The sequence below is a fragment of the Sprattus sprattus genome (genome assembly GCF_963457725.1).
Source record: "Sprattus sprattus genome assembly, chromosome: 16".
NCBI classification, from domain to species: Eukaryota; Metazoa; Chordata; class Actinopteri; order Clupeiformes; family Clupeidae; genus Sprattus; species Sprattus sprattus.
Genome location: NC_137914.1, coordinates 8,795,156 through 8,810,462, shown reverse-complemented (window position 1 = coordinate 8,810,462; position 15,307 = coordinate 8,795,156). Strand labels below are relative to the sequence as shown.

The 15,307-nt window shown below is 45.1% G+C and overlaps 2 protein-coding genes across 4 annotated transcripts in view; one reads left to right on the top strand and one right to left on the bottom strand.

The window, feature by feature from the left end:
- The window catches only part of nr1h5 (nuclear receptor subfamily 1, group H, member 5), a gene marked incomplete at both ends in the record, with an annotated part of 7,511 nt that extends 7,359 nt beyond the window's left edge, over positions 1–152 (top strand). The window contains one exon of the mRNA XM_080854512.1: positions 1–152. This exon is cut by the window's left edge and continues 54 nt beyond it. Coding sequence (XP_080710638.1) covers positions 1–152 — 152 coding nt within the window.
- Positions 153–1,129: 977 nt separating this feature from the next.
- On the bottom strand, positions 1,130–14,742 carry brpf3b (bromodomain and PHD finger containing, 3b). 3 transcript variants are annotated; one of them, XM_080854362.1, is made up of 13 exons: positions 14,479–14,742; positions 10,772–12,352; positions 10,207–10,363; positions 9,726–9,857; positions 9,253–9,381; positions 8,663–8,975; positions 7,682–7,966; positions 6,606–7,244; positions 5,673–5,754; positions 5,312–5,406; positions 5,102–5,196; positions 4,640–4,794; positions 1,130–2,450 (listed from the first exon to the last, which is right to left on the bottom strand). In XM_080854362.1, the coding sequence occupies exons 2-13, from the start codon at positions 12,310–12,312 to the stop codon at positions 2,267–2,269; spliced, it is 3,807 nt and encodes a 1,268-aa protein (XP_080710488.1). In that variant the 5' UTR covers positions 12,313–12,352; positions 14,479–14,742; the 3' UTR covers positions 1,130–2,266. The 3 variants fall into 3 exon arrangements, with proteins under 3 accessions (XP_080710488.1, XP_080710490.1, XP_080710489.1); XM_080854364.1 differs by having other exon boundaries at positions 9,726–9,854; XM_080854363.1 differs by lacking the exon at positions 14,479–14,742 and adding an exon at positions 13,552–13,618.
- Positions 14,743–15,307: the final 565 nt, after the last annotated feature.

Genomic DNA, 15,307 nt, shown 5'->3' with positions numbered 1-15,307 from the left:
TTGACCTGCTGTCTCGACTCTGCTCCAACCAGAGCCCGTGTCGTGACCTCCGGCGCTTTGCCAGGCTGCTGGGAAGGCTGACTGAGTTACGGACGGTCTGCCACAACCACCTCACCGTGCTGCCTCAGCAAACCTGGCACATGCAGCCATGAGTGATAGACACAGAGACAGAGGGAGAGAGAGAATGAGGAAGTTTGGAAAGGAGTGGGACTAACACAGAAAGAGATCTGTCAGAGAGATTTTTCAAATGAGCCTATAGGTTCTGTGTGTACTGTACATAAAAAATTCCAGTCAAAACATACTTTAAGTATAATATAAAGTATCTTTAAAGTCAGTTTAGCGGGCATGTTTTTTATTGTGATGAGTATGTGACTCAAAAATAAAAACTTATTTTTAACAATTATCTTATTCATTTAAAACTTCATGCACTTCTGCATCTGCCACGTGGGAGGACTTCATAGATGAATTGATTGACAGCCAGTTGCTATCTAGATCCAATGCAATTACTCATTATTTACAAAGAGGTTGAGGTTAACTTGTTCAAGGGCGTTCTCATGCAGCTCAATGTTATGTTGCAAAAATTCCTTCACTGTGAAACACCTACACCGACAAGACCATTCATGAGGTCTCCCACTGTTCAATGTAAAAAAAAAAAATGTATCAAGCAGATGTTGTTATAAACAAGCTTAGTGTGAAGGCTTTCTTCATTTTAGCAGCTATCAGTGGACTGAAGAGACACAAACAGGATCATGTTTTTTTTTTTTACATCTTACTTGACAAGGTTAAATTACAAAAGAGGTCAAACAATGTTACTTGGTCATAAAATCCTTTAGCACTCTCATTCGACTATTTGGATACTGCTGCAAGTAAAAGTCAAGCGTGCGCAAGGGGGTAACTAGGGGAATAAGTAGTCTATTGGAGACTGTGATGAGATCCATGCAGCAGTCTAATTAAGAGATGATTGAGACACCATTTCCCTTTCAAAATGTCCTGATGAAACTGAAAATTATCACAGAACTGAAGAAATGTTCAAATCTGAATCAGCATAGGAAGACAAAGACATAAAGTTTTCAATATAACATTTATTTCCCTCAACATGAGAAAATACTGTTTGACCGGTTATTTGGCAAGTAGGTAAAATCTGCAGTTTGTACAAGCTTAAAATCGCTCTGGAGCTCCATTTTATAAACAGGATGTAGAGCTCAGGGAACTTTCTACAATAAATACAGATATCTGTGCTTCTGGGTGGAGAGGATACTTTATATCGGGATGTGGAAAAAATGACAGTTGGAGACCCTACCATACTACTCCTCATAGTCACAATGTCACATTGGTTGTTTGTCTTTATAACCCTATTCAATAGTTTATCTTAAATAACAATTTCATTCATTTGAAATTTTCAACCAATATATAATTTTATTTCTCTATTCTTTCTTTAAATGGTCCATAAATAAATTACATTTCTGTGTATCAAAAAAATGAGAATATATATTTTGCCATTGACTGTGTGTGCGCTGGTGCAGGTACACATACCAAGTGTATGTCTTAATGTGCATATGCACACACAAACTGACAGACACAAGCTAAAATACACATTGTAGCAAGTCAGTTAATTAGATTTTTTTACACATATGTACACATCTCATCTTCATACCTCCAGGTGATTGAATCAATTTGCAAAATGAGCGCAAAATTAAATTAGATCTCATATGGTATAAACAGACGTATATACATGAGTGTCTTTACAATATACAAAGTGGTTTTTGTAAAACGTCAGAAAGTAAAAAGCTAGAGTAAGAAAAATGGCAGTGATCCTTTCAATGCTCGCGAGACTCTTTATCATCTGTACTTTTAAAAACGGGGGGCGTCTGTGACAAACATAATAACGGCTACTGCCCAATCTTCAGATGTGATTAACTCACACCCCACAGACGTGAATGAATGCTGAAGAAAACGTCAAATAAAATAACACCCCACCATCCATAAAAAAAAAACCTCTCCTTCCCCACGGTACTGTCCAACCATCATCAACCCAGCGAAGTGGACAATCCCTCACAACCACATTCAGTCCCTGCCAGTCCAGACACAAACTGAACAGGGGACGCTGTAAAGGCATGTTGGCATCATCTGATTCTTTTTTTTTTTTTTTACTCTCTTTCTTTTTTTTTACTTTTAAAACACTGCGGGCAGGAATTGATGGCAACAGTTATGGCTCTGCTCTGGGCTCTTCGGGTTCTCTTGTGTTCTCAAGGCTCTCCTCTGGGTTCTAGAGGTAATTGGAGGCAACGAAGCCGTGGTCGCCACGCACGCGGCTCAAGTGCATCACAGCGCGATCGTAGGCCACCTGAACGGACTTCCTGATGCTGGTCTTGCGGCCTTCAATCATGCGCAGCTTGTCCGCTGTGTCATCTATGCCCAGCGGGATCAACTTATCCCTTGGCAACCACTGCCTGCAAGAGCACAGGGGGAACATGATGAGGTTCTAGCATGATCAAGAAGAAAAAGCTCTCAGGCAGAATGTGACATGGGAGTCAGTTTTGGTCCAGGACCTCAAAGTAAAATATGAAACATAAAAAGGCACACAAAGAACAGAACAAACCAAACTAAAGGAGAACACGGCAACATCAAATATCATCATAACCTTATTTAGGGATCTATACATGCAGTACACACAAATGCAATGGAATCAACCCTGACAGTTAACTGTGACCAATGTCTAAATTGAAATGAATACATAAAGATAAAAGACAACCACATAAACAGCATCAAACTTTTATTTCCAATGGTTAATGTTTAGAGTTTAGACAATTTATTTTAAGGTGTAGACATAGAAAAGTTTCACTCATTTTATCCTTTGTAGTCCTACGTAACCTATTCAGGGACTTTGTTTTGTATGGATCGATTTGCAAAAGATTTAACTGCCTTGTCTTTCACCGCAATTCGTCCGTCCAAAGACGCCAGCTCTGCTCCCTGTGATTTCAGTGGCGTATTCCTTAGGAGGATTTTGCTACATAAACGCGATGAATATGCTACCAAAATAAACTATAGCTAACAACAAACAACCAAAAACTATAGCTAACAACGAATGACCAACGAATGGTTGGCTGAGGCACACTGGAAGAACTAGTGAGATGGTATGAGTGCTAAAAATGTTATAACATTTTCTAAACGTTTTTTTTTTTACGGTTTGTATCTTTTTTGTTCGGCTTCCATCGGCTAAATCTTTTTTTTTTTCTTGAAATTCTGAGTAAATGTTCACAAGGTATTCTTTTATGTATTTATGGCAAAATAGTATGTGTGTCATTTTTAGACAAACTCTTTTTCAAATCTCAGAATGAACTTTTGTGACAATGGATTGGTTTTGTAGTGACAGGGCCCATATTCTGTAGCCTGGCCATTACCAGCCTGTGACTCCATTTCATTCCGTCTTTCAGTCTGGGCCAACCCAATGCATTTTGGTTTCCGAGATCGGCGGGTGCTTATCTTGAGGTTTAAAATCATTGGAGTTCCCTTAACCAATCAGCAACGTTTAGTAAGCATTCGGTAGATTAAACTCTTCCCAAAGCCAGTTGGGAGAAGAGCTACGACGTCCTTTCCAATCATAAAACTTACAAGAAAATACTCTTGTTCTCCTTTTAATTTTCTGATGTTCTCGAGAGTTGAGACAACTTTTCCGATAGCTTTTTGTGTCTTTTCCTCCAAGGCGAGTTTTGCGTCACAGCTCTGAACTGTTCGCTGATTGGTCCTGCAAAATTTTGAGTTCTGGAGACAATTGTCAATGGGGTTGGGCCAGACTGAGTATGAGCTTGAAATCAATTCAGGCGGAAATACGTAGGCTGGTGTCACCAGGCTACATATTCTGTACACAGAAGCCAAAAAAGACTCTCCTTCCTCTACTTAAAAATCAGTCAAACAGACCAACTCTCCTTCCTCTACTAATAAAACAGTCAACTGAACCAACTCTACTTCCTCTACTAATAAAACAGTCAACTGAACCAACTGTGTTTGGTGGCTAAGGGGCCCTAATATCCTTGATGGGAAACACGGCTGGCAACATTCGAAGTCTGCGGCACATGACCTAAAGCTAACGTAATAATTTTACAAAAATCATTTAGCTAATTTCCTAATACGAGCAACATCCTAAGTGCAGACTGGGGTGGGTCCGTGCAGTGCTGGGGTGTGTCCGTGCACAGACCTGGGAGTTCCATGTATAAATGAGTTCCTTCAAAGCAACACCCTTTTCCTTGAAACTTCTAAATGATTTCATGTCGGGCAGACCTTCCCGCACAAGAACCTCTGGTGTAAACCGCTCCATTCACGACCGGAAAATGTGTGGTTTGCTCTATTGTAGAAAAACTGCTGAGCTCTGTGACAACATTAATAATGTGGCTGACTGATAAATAATGACTTCACTGCAACATCTATTAATTACTCAACCCATTGATGCTTGATTGCATCCTGCTTTGTGTCAATGAAATTAGCAAATATAGGTATACCCGCCTATTCTCACTGCGTGGCTGCTGATGCGCAAAGCCAGCAGTTGTTGTTGCAATAAGGGACCCAAGATTCCCTCTCCTCAGTAATTTGAGGAACTCAGCTCTGCTCCCCCCGAACACCACCCCCCTTTCCTTTCTCTTACCAGGTCCTCTTATTGTCGAAGAAGAGCACAAGGTAGAGCCTCTCCCCGGCCTCCTCTTGCCTGGCATCGCCCAGCTTGAGCACCTCCAGAGGGGGTACAGGGATGGGCACCCCGTTATGCAGCAGGCCCTCCTGAGGCATCTCCGGGTCTATGATCTGCAGAGGGACTCAACACAATGAGTCTGTGTGGATTTGATGAGTCAAAGACATGTGTCTGATGGTGCTGCCGAGATGTTCGACAACCACGGGCTAATGAAACTTAAAAAATAAATAGATCTTCTTTCACATGATTAAAGTTAAGATTGAGGCACATTTAGATGTCGGAATGGCTACTATTGTTTAGTCTTGTTTCCAACGCAGAAGGACACATAGACGGTAAACGTATAGTTACAGTGTGAAAAGTAGTTTGACAACACTATCCAGATTCTACTGTGTGAGGTGTAGGAGTCTAATAGGCTCTCACCAGTGCAGGGTAAGAGGGGTAACCTCGACACTTTGCCCACACCAGATCCAGAGGTTCAAGCTCACCACCGTTTTCACAGGCAAGCACATCCCCACCTGGAAAGGCAAAACACCAGTGTTTCAGGGCCACGTGTTAAAACAGATTCTACTTGAGCAAGTTCTCATGTACAAATTACATTCATTAATGATTGAAAAAAAGCCTTCCTCTGACCTGGTCCAGTGTAGTCGGCGTCTCCGTTGACCGTCTCCAGGAAGGGCACTTTGGACAGAGCCGGCTTTCCACGGCTCTTCTTAGGTGGTGATGCTCTATGAACCGCAAAACTAAATCAGTTAGTCCATCTCGGATCCAAAATATAGTGTGTCATGCTCTCCGTACACAAGCTCGCAAACTTATAGTTAAAAACAAAGAAATAAAAAGCAACCTGCCAATTCTGACTGTCGGCCCCTATAGGATTTAGCGATCTTGCGTTTTTTTTTTTTTTACAAATTCAGATACAATTCCTGGAGGGACTGAACTGTCATATCTGTGTAACTAAAAATAAATATGCACGCTGAAGATGAGGAGTGCTTACATTTCCCTGGGTAACGTTGGAGATGAGCTGCATTCAGAATCAGAGCCACCATCTTTGTGCTTTTTGAAACCATTTGTGAGACCTGAGGAGGAATTTGTCAATGTTAAAGCACAGTTTTACACTTTCAACTAAAACTACCACTCTCTGGGGTTTACAGGCATTACAGTAGGTAACAAATTGCTTATACAGGCCCTCCGTAGAATGGAGAGAGAAACTGTGAGCGAATGAAAAGGAGAGGAAAGGGAAAGAACACAGTGAAAGGAGAGAGAGAGAGAGAGAGAGAGAGAGAGAGAGAGAGCGCAAGCAAGCGTGTGGGTGTGTCAGTCAGTGAGTGGTGAGTGTGTGTGTGTGTGTGTGTGTGTGTGTGTGTGTCTGTGAGTGTGTGTGTGTGTGTCAGTGAGTGGTGTGTGTGTCAGTGAGTGGTGTGTGTGTCAGTGAGTGGTGTGTGTGTCAGTGAGTGGTGTGTGTGTGTGTGTGTGTCAGTGAGTGGTGTGTGTGTCAGTGAGTGGTGTGTGTGTGTGTGTGTGTGTGTCAGTGAGTGGTGTGTGTGTGTGTGTGTGTGTGTGTGTGTCAGTGAGTGGTGAGTGTGTCAGTGAGTGTGGCAGTGAGTGGTGTGTGTGTCAGTGAGTGGTGTGTGTGTGTGTCAGTGAGTGGTGTGTGTGTGTGTGTGTGTGTTTCAGTGAGCAGTGAGTGTGTCAGTGAGCGGTGTGTGAGTGTGTCAGTGAGCGGTGTGTGTGTGAGTGAGTGGTGTGTGTGTGAGTGAGTGGTGAGTGTGTGTATGTATGTATGTATGTGAGTGTGTCAATGAGTGGTGTGTGTTTGAGTGAGCGGTGAGTGTGTGTGTGTGTGTGTGTGTGTGTGTGTGTGTGTGAGAGTGTGTCAGTGAGCAGTGTGTGTGTGAGTGAGTGGTGAGTGTGAGGACTGAGCACTGACCTGCCTCCGGCGTGCGGTGAGGTGATGTCTCTCTGTGGCGTTCTGGGCTGCTGCCTCGGTTCTGAGGCAGCTGCTTCTGAGGCGGGGGCGGGGGCGGGGGGGCAGTAGGGGTTTGGGTCGGAGGTGCGGGGGTTGAGTTAACTACTGGGGAGGTCGGAAGGCAATTTGGGGGGTTGCTCGAGTCTGCTACTCCGTTTTGCAACTGATTGTCTTTCTCTTTCTCTTTCTCTTTCTCTTTCTCCTTCTCCCTTTCCTTATCTTTCTGCAGCTTTGCTCCGTTTTTGGCCTTTTTGAAAAGGACAGAAGTCCGACGGCCCACCCCCAGCGTCACCCGGGGGGGCGTGGGCGTCTCAGGGGAGGAGAGCCCGTTGACCAACCCGGGACATGCGTTCTGCGGTGGGGGTGTGGCCTGGGGAGACTCCTCCTCTTTGGTGCAGTTCTTAGTGATCACTGGGGGTGTCACTGGCGTGGCTGAGCTCTCACTGTTCAGCTTCAGGCGTTTGATTGGATGGCTTGGGGTCCTGGGCTGAGTCGTCATTGGCCGCAGGGTGGGCGGGTCCTGAGGGGCGTCATCCCGTGGGGGGGAATGGACCAATCCCGATGGCTCCAGGGTTGGAGGGGGCGTGGACTTGAAATCCTCTGATAGAGGGAAAAATGTAGAAATTCCCTGGTGTGAAATTCTACCTTTGCATACTCCATACACTCTTTATCACACAGTATAGTATTACAAACCAGCCTCTGCAACCAAAGCAAGTTCAGTCAGACAGCTGGTTACCACTTAAAACATTCAAACACAACCATCACGACTGCAATTTAAATGGAAATCTTCACTTTAAAGTTACAATATCCTATACATACAAAGTCTTTCTGTGTAAACAAAAATGTATATCTGAACCCACAAAGCTGTTGCAAACTATCTTTTTGACTCTTTACTAACTTCTGCTTTGAAGCCTAAAACAGTTCACTGGAAGTGTGATTTTCTGCGATACTCCCTTAACCCAAGAGGGGCTTTGAGAGAGTTGACTATCCAATCAAAGAGGAGCATCACCACACCTAATGGGAGCCAAAGCGCTCACCTTTATCAGATCCTGACAGCGTCTGATCGCCCTCCTTCTCCTCCTCGTCCAGCTCTTCATCTTCCTCCTCCTCCTCTTTGATCTCCCCGTTGTGGGTGTGGCGTGAGGAGGGCTGGCCCTGCCTGAAGCGCACGTTGTGGATCTCTCGGCGCAGCAGGCGGACGCGCCGGGTGCGGGCTCCGCTCTGGCGCATGGACGTCACCATGTCCAGCTTGTCCAGGAGCTCGCGCAGCTGCTCCTCGGCAGACATGTGCACGCGGTTCTCCGGCTCCAGCATAGAGTCCACTGCAGAGCCGAGGACACACAGATGTGAACACACAACAGCACAGCAGCACACAATGAAAATAGAAATCACAAAACAAACCCCTATGGTGTAGTACCTTGCCACTGTGCACACCAAAGACCAAAGAAGAGAAACGCTCAAACACATACGGACATGCCGTCTAATAATCAACCACCCACTGCCTTTCAGAGAGTTGCAGCTGAAAACGGATTTTCCCCCCCAAGTGTTCAAGTCTGGGTATTGAAATCTGTGACGTTCTACTGGTCAGACCATGCTACCTGGACTACCAGAGTAAAAATATCAGTAATCAACTTATCCATCAATCAAAGCATTGTTACAGCTTGAGCACAAATATGCATGCACAGGACTGTACCCCGAACAGGGGAGACCACTGACACAAGTCATTATTGTTACCATTATAACCTTAATATAGTATTAAAGAATGCACAATATATGCATTTGAACCGTAACACAGACAAACATTATGTTATCTGTATGCTCCCATGTACAGGACTATGATAACTCTAAACACCACATTCAAGGTCACTGTATCAGACCACTGTCACCGAAACTTCCCCATTTTTCGCAAATCTGACAGTTTCTCACTGAGAATTCACACCTTTCACCGAAGCAACACTGCTGGAACAGCTCACTTTACTGAGAGAGGATTTGTTACCCATCTCGGCAGGGGCACTCACCATCCTCCCAGGTGCAGCGGTAGTAGTCTGTCTTCTGTGGAGACTCCTGCAGGTGCATACCCGTGTCTGGGTCCAGACCGGCATTCTGGGCCTGCCTTTGGGCCTGGCGCAGGATGGCACCCCCTAGGTCTCGCAGGCGCACTGCGGCCCGGTTGAATACGGTGTCCTTGTTGTTGTAGGCGAGACAGTTGGAGATCATCAGGTTGAAGTCAGCCTCCATGTCGGCGATGGTGTGGTATTTGTGGCCCTCTACTTTGGAGTGCATCATGGAGAAGTCCATTGGTTGAGAGATAAACTCCAGGTAGTCAGGGACCTGAGACAAAATTATAAATAAGCAAGATTTTCCAAGAGACTGGTCTACTCAATCAGACTAATAACTATTGATAACAGCTAGCTTTTGTTCAATTACATCATTTCAACACCCTTCAAAGAAAACACAAACAGACAAGATGTTTACAGGTAAATAAGGCTAAATGTTTTGACAAACATTCCAGTGGTGCGATAACCCTTCACCCCACTGCACAGGATGCACCCAAACAGAAAAACAGACAAACAACACGTAAACAAACAGCAGTCCCGGCCTCGCTGACCTCTTTGAGACTGACAGGCTCTGCAAAAATGCTTCCCGTGTCCTTCTCCTGCAGCTGTTCCAGTGTGGAGCGCAGCAGCACCAGAGACGGGGTCAGCTGCAGCTCCATGGCAGCCTGATGCACTTTCACCTGGGGGGAAAGGTCACAAGGTCAAACAACCAAACAACAGCCAATCTCACATATTTTTTTAATTCATAAGGTTTGGTGCAAACTGACATGAATATCAAAAGAAAGAAAATAGCTCTTGGAGGTATAAATGTCTTCACAATTTCTGTGGAGGGGTGTGAGAACTGTATTTCCAAAAAAGAACTGTATTTCCAGAATTTCTATTACCACAGCACAATCTGGCAACTCAGCCTTTCAGAGATACGTTGATGGATGTGTATGCAAAACAATTTGGTGAAACAATATTGTTTACAAGCTCTGTTCAGTGTGTGTGTGTGTGTGTGTGTGTGTGTATGAGTGTGAGATACCTGTTCTCTCTTTAGCTTCTCCCTCTTTCGGATGAGCTCCACCAGCAATCTGGCCCTCTCCAGGTCGTGCCTCAGTTTCTGCCAATATTTCCTCTCTTCTCGCACAGCACTCACCTTCTCATCAGGCTCCTTCTGAAACACACAAACAAACAAATACATTCATATATTTTTATTTGTATATATATATATATATATATATATATATATAAAAAAAAAACACACACACACACAGCACATACACTTAGTGCATATTCATGGTCTGACAATAAACCACTAACAAAGACAAAATATTGTTTGTACTCTTGAGGCAATTGGGAAAAAAAATGTAAAAGATTTCTATCCATGATTTACTCAATGTGTTCATGTGAATATAAAGAAATGCAGGTCAATAATTTCTTAAGACCACAGTCAGACACCTAAATATAACTTAGTCTTGGTTTGCGTAATACATTATGGACAGAATATTAAACAGCCAACTGACCTGTTCTATATGTCTCTGGGTCTGTACATTAGAGTGTAGGCGACGAATCAAAGGCACCCCATTGCGTGACTGACGTTTCAGTAGCCAATAGTTGTGGAGCCTCTGCACAAACTGGTTCTTTCTCTGGATGATGATTCCTTTACATACTGTGTTCAATCTGTCAAAAAAAAGTCAATAAAAACGATTATATTTGTCAACACCTAATCAAATGTTACTTTAAGCACTCATCTGTACCAAACAATCAACACTTCACACTTCATTCATTCTACACATTTCCATGTACCTGTGCTGCATGGGAATTGGACTCAAGAGTGTTGAGTCCAATCAAAGCATACGAATGTTATTGTCTCTTTTCTTTTGTTAACCAATAGTGCTTCAATTTTCTCACATTAATTCTCGTTCTTACTATAACACCAGCTTCTGGAGTCAGGCTACCTGTCAAGTCACTCAGTGATGTCTATAACTGCACAATAATCAAGTTATGACAAGTATGTAGAAATTAATATAATGCATGGTTTCTGTTACAGTTCACTCTTCTAACAATGAGGACATATTGGCGGCTGACCTGTGGCTGGGAATCTGGGCCACAGTGACCAGCGGCGTGGCCGCCATCTTGGATGCCTCCTCCTGGTTCTTCTTCCCTTTCTTCTTGTCCTGCTGCTGTTTGGAGTCCTTCTTTCCCCCTTTCTTCTGCTTCTTCAGGTGGGGTGTCTCTGTGTATGCGCTGCATCCTCGTTTCGCCCGGTTCCCCAGCACCCTCCCCGACTCCTCATCATCCGAGGTCCCTCCCTCGAGCGCTGGGGGCGAGTGCGAGTCGCAGAACGCCGTCTTCTTGACGGAGAAGGTGGTGCCGTTGACGGTGGTCTCGCGCACCGGGTCGATCTTCATGAAGAGGCCGGCACGCTGTGCGCAGGTGACGTGGAAGGCGGTGTAGCAGTTAGCCTTGTGGCACTGAATAGAGGCGCCGCGGCCCTTCTGCTTGCACAGGTAGCAGGTGAGCTTCCAACGTGCCGGTGGGATGTTGTCAACGCCCTCCACGGGCTCCAGGAACACGGTGTTGGCGAAGCACACCTCAGGGATCCAGATGGCGCAGACTACGTGCGCCCAGCGCCCGTCGCTCGTCTGCTTAAAGGCGCCTCCGCGGTTGGGGCACAGCACGCAGTCGACGGGACGCGACGGCGACTGCAGGCAGCAGCGGCACAGCCACTGGCCCTCGGGGATGTAGGGCACGCCGTAGCACTCCTGGTGCACGGCCAGGTTGCAGATGTCGCAGAAGAGGATCACGTTGCTGTTCAGGCACTCGTCGTCCAAGCACACGCAGCAGAAGGCGTCCTCGTCGATGGCGCTTTGCGAGGGCGCCTGGCTACGCGACTCCAGAAAGGACTCCTTCTCTAGGCGGTCCATCAGCAGCTCGAAGACGTCTGCCGACACCGAAGCCTGGCTGTCCGAGGCACGCTTGTCATTCACCATCTCCAGCCACGCCACGTCCTCCTCGTCCATGTCGTACTCGGCATCCGCTTCCAGCTCGTCTACCGACTTCTCCATGTAGCGGTAATAGGCGGTGGGCAGCGGGTCGGCCTCAACGGGAGAGAAGGAGTCCATTACACGGAAGATGGGCTCGGGGAGTTGGCTGGGGCCGTGGGGCTGTGTGTGTGACTGAGTGTGAGAACTGTTGTTCTGAGACGCAGCAGTCGACGACAGCGAGTGCTTGGCATCTTTCCTGCGACCTTTGTTCCCCGTGGACTTGCGCCCGGGACACGCCACAGCGACTGGGGCGGGCTGCTCGCTGTTCTCCTTGTTGCTGTTACACTCCGCAATATCCTGAGCCGTCATCTCGTCTTCTGTGATGACCGGGAGCGGGTCGAAGATGCTAATGCGGTGAAGACGCCCCTCCAGGTCCACCTCCACCATCTTCTGCGCTTGGGCGTAGGTTAGCGTCTCCCGAGCGGGGGACACCTTGCGTTTACTGTATGGGGACGGGGGCGGCTCCCTGGTCCTCCCCCCCGGCCCTCGGCTCGCTGGTCCTCCCCCCCGGACTGCTGCATCTGCCCTCTGCCTGCCTCCCAAACCCCCGGCTGGGTTTCCCCTCCTGCGTGGCTTTCTCATGGGCAACTGACCACACACCCGTCTGTGCCTCGACCTACACCTGGACAAAAGCAGGGGATGTCATTCACCACATGCTTAAAAAGTCATCAGACCTTAATTGTCACATATACCAAAGTCATCATTCACCAGAGGCATTTAAGGACATAAAAGCTGAGACGGTGTGAAAATGTGATAATTTTAACCAAAAACTATTTACAATTGATAACCAAATATAATATCACCTAATAATGTAATAAAAAAAATTAAAAGTCATTATACTATGAGGATACTCATCTGTGGGCACAACAATATCCTACACATAGAAAGTACACAAAACATATATATGCATGGGAGCCACATCGCTAACGGATAGCACCCCACCCAGAAGACATCTAATGCTAAATTGGCTCTACATTGCTTTTATTTGGTCGCATAACAGTCCCACGTGTGTTCGCTAAATGACGGACAAATAAGAAGTCTGTTCCTTTAAATGTATGGCGCGCTCGGTTTAAGAGACGGAAGCGGTCACGGATGAGCCGGGTATCTGCAAATATTCCACATTTAGGTGATAGACTCGAAAAGACGCCACATCTCTTTTAAACTCTCTCAAACATCTAAGGTGAAAACATTACCTTCACTATGACATTTGTGTAGTCACTCTGCTGAGACAACATTTAGAATGTAAGGCAGGTCACAGGTGCTAAAGTAACTTATTAGCTAGCTAGATAGCCAACACATAACCAACGTTTGATTGATACACGTCTTCCGTGCCAACTCTAGTCTGCCATGAAAAGTCCAACTAAAACTAAATTGTGGTCCTATAAAATATTTCTCCTATTAAAGTACAGATGTGATGAGTATGGATCGAACCTGCAACCAATCGCATAGCATTTAGCTAGCAGGTTTAGGTAAAGTTAGTTGGGAATGTAACCTCTGAATGTGGTGAATATGCTGGAAAGCTAGCTAGCTACGCAGCTACATAGTCTTCTGACATCAGTTTACCAAGCCAATCAGTCTTATTCTCTTGTTTAACACGCAGACCAATCTGTTGTGCATTTTAAGAGTGGCATACTCACAGGTTTCATCCCAACTCGCTGTAAATCAACTTTGTTCTTGATAGCGTCTAGCTAGTTATCTTAAAATCGTTCGATAGCTTTGCTAACAGCAGCGGCATATCTGCAATAAATCAACGAATCGGCGCCTATTTTTCTGTATAGCCGACATTAAATACGGAGTAGTAAGACGGGTACTGGCACATACTCTCCAAAATAATCCCCACAGAACTGGCACTTTGATTGCTCCCCCAAATTGTGTATCACTTCTCGGATCAAGGCCAAACTCAAAGTGTGTTTTTATTTTTGCTATTTTGGAGGCGGGGCTTACGTTAGCCTGCTAGGCAGATCAGTGGGGGAAGGAACCCTGGACCTACTTCCAATTTAATATAACAATAATCAGACATTGGTCGATACAAATCCTTGACAATAGTGCACGATGTGAAACAACGAATCAATGTTCTGCTACTCCAGTTACTTTTACAATGACATATAACTGTTAATTACAGCTCACATTTCTCTCAAACTAGACATCCAATTTCTTCATAACTTTACCAACCTAACACCATCGACAACCAATCAGCATTCTGCACACAAGCATGGAGCCAAGCTCTGACCAATCACAGCAAATACAAGTGTTGACTCTGAAGCAGCTTAGGTTGCGCGCCCTCAATTCTAGAACGAAGTGTCAGCCATTTTTATCGTTTACATGTACTTAAGAAATTTCCACAACATTCATGAGTTCCTCCTGAGCAAGCCATTACATTATATGCCATTCTTATCAATTCTGCAACGACTTTCAAACGAAGGGCATGTCTACAGCTAATGACACAAACACCTACCTACTTTAGTGGTATAGCTCGTTTGCTGAGAAGCTACCTAGCTAGTGTAGCGAAGTTACTGCTAGCGACAGCTAAAGCCTAAACCATCACGAGTCTCTCGATAGAAAGCTAGCACACCATTGGATAACCTGTTATTTAGCCGGGCAAATGTTTGCTCTTGGCTTATTAGCAGACTGCGCATTACTTGACATTGACAAGCGTACAGTAAAGCACTATATTATAATCTTGGTGAGGTTTGGTAATTTCCAACATACTGGTTAACGATAAGCTACAACTTATAAAATACCCCTTACCTTGTGTGTCAACCACAGCTCGCAACCGGGCGTAAACTCCTAGCAAACACAAATATAGCTAGCTAACTAGCTAAAGCCTTTTTCGAGCTAGCTATCTTGCTGCGCCCGGTCCGAAAAGCCGGCGATTTTTGTAGATACAACGTCCTCTGCACTTCAATCTTCCATTATGCATTCGACCAAACGTTTTCTGTGGGAACATGAATCCCTAGGTGTTTATTTTGACAGCTGTTAAACTGTTTAACTGTCGGGGTTACTGCGAGTGAAACTGGTGCTACTTGCTAACTAAAATGTAACAGTACTGCCTTAGCAAGCTAGCTATGGCTACGGATAGAGAGAGCGGAGCTTTCAGTCAAGATAGCAAGAACACGCCCCTTAGGAACAGAAAAGCAACCTCTCTCGTGCATCAGCTGTACAAACGTAGTGGTCTTGTGAAAATTCAGGAACAAAACTTTTAAATACATAGGCATACCTGCATCACACACGGATTGCTGCATATCTTATGTTGACTGTTCACAATAACATTCGTCTAGTGACACGTTCGGGTAGCGAAACACCCTTCTGCACCTTTTCGCTGACGGGCTGTCATTACACGCAGGGATGACTCAAGGCACACATGATTTTTTGACTCAAATATTCTCTGAAACGAATTGTGTAGACTAGATATATAGCGGACACATTATTGCATGTTGAAATGTAAGCTCTCTTAAGGGTATGGATCAGGGACATTCGGTCATAGCCTGTGTGGATTTTGAAAACGAAACAAACAAAAAAGTACAGAAAAGGAACCTAACACTAAAATAGTGCACAGCTTTTTATCAACAATGCTGTT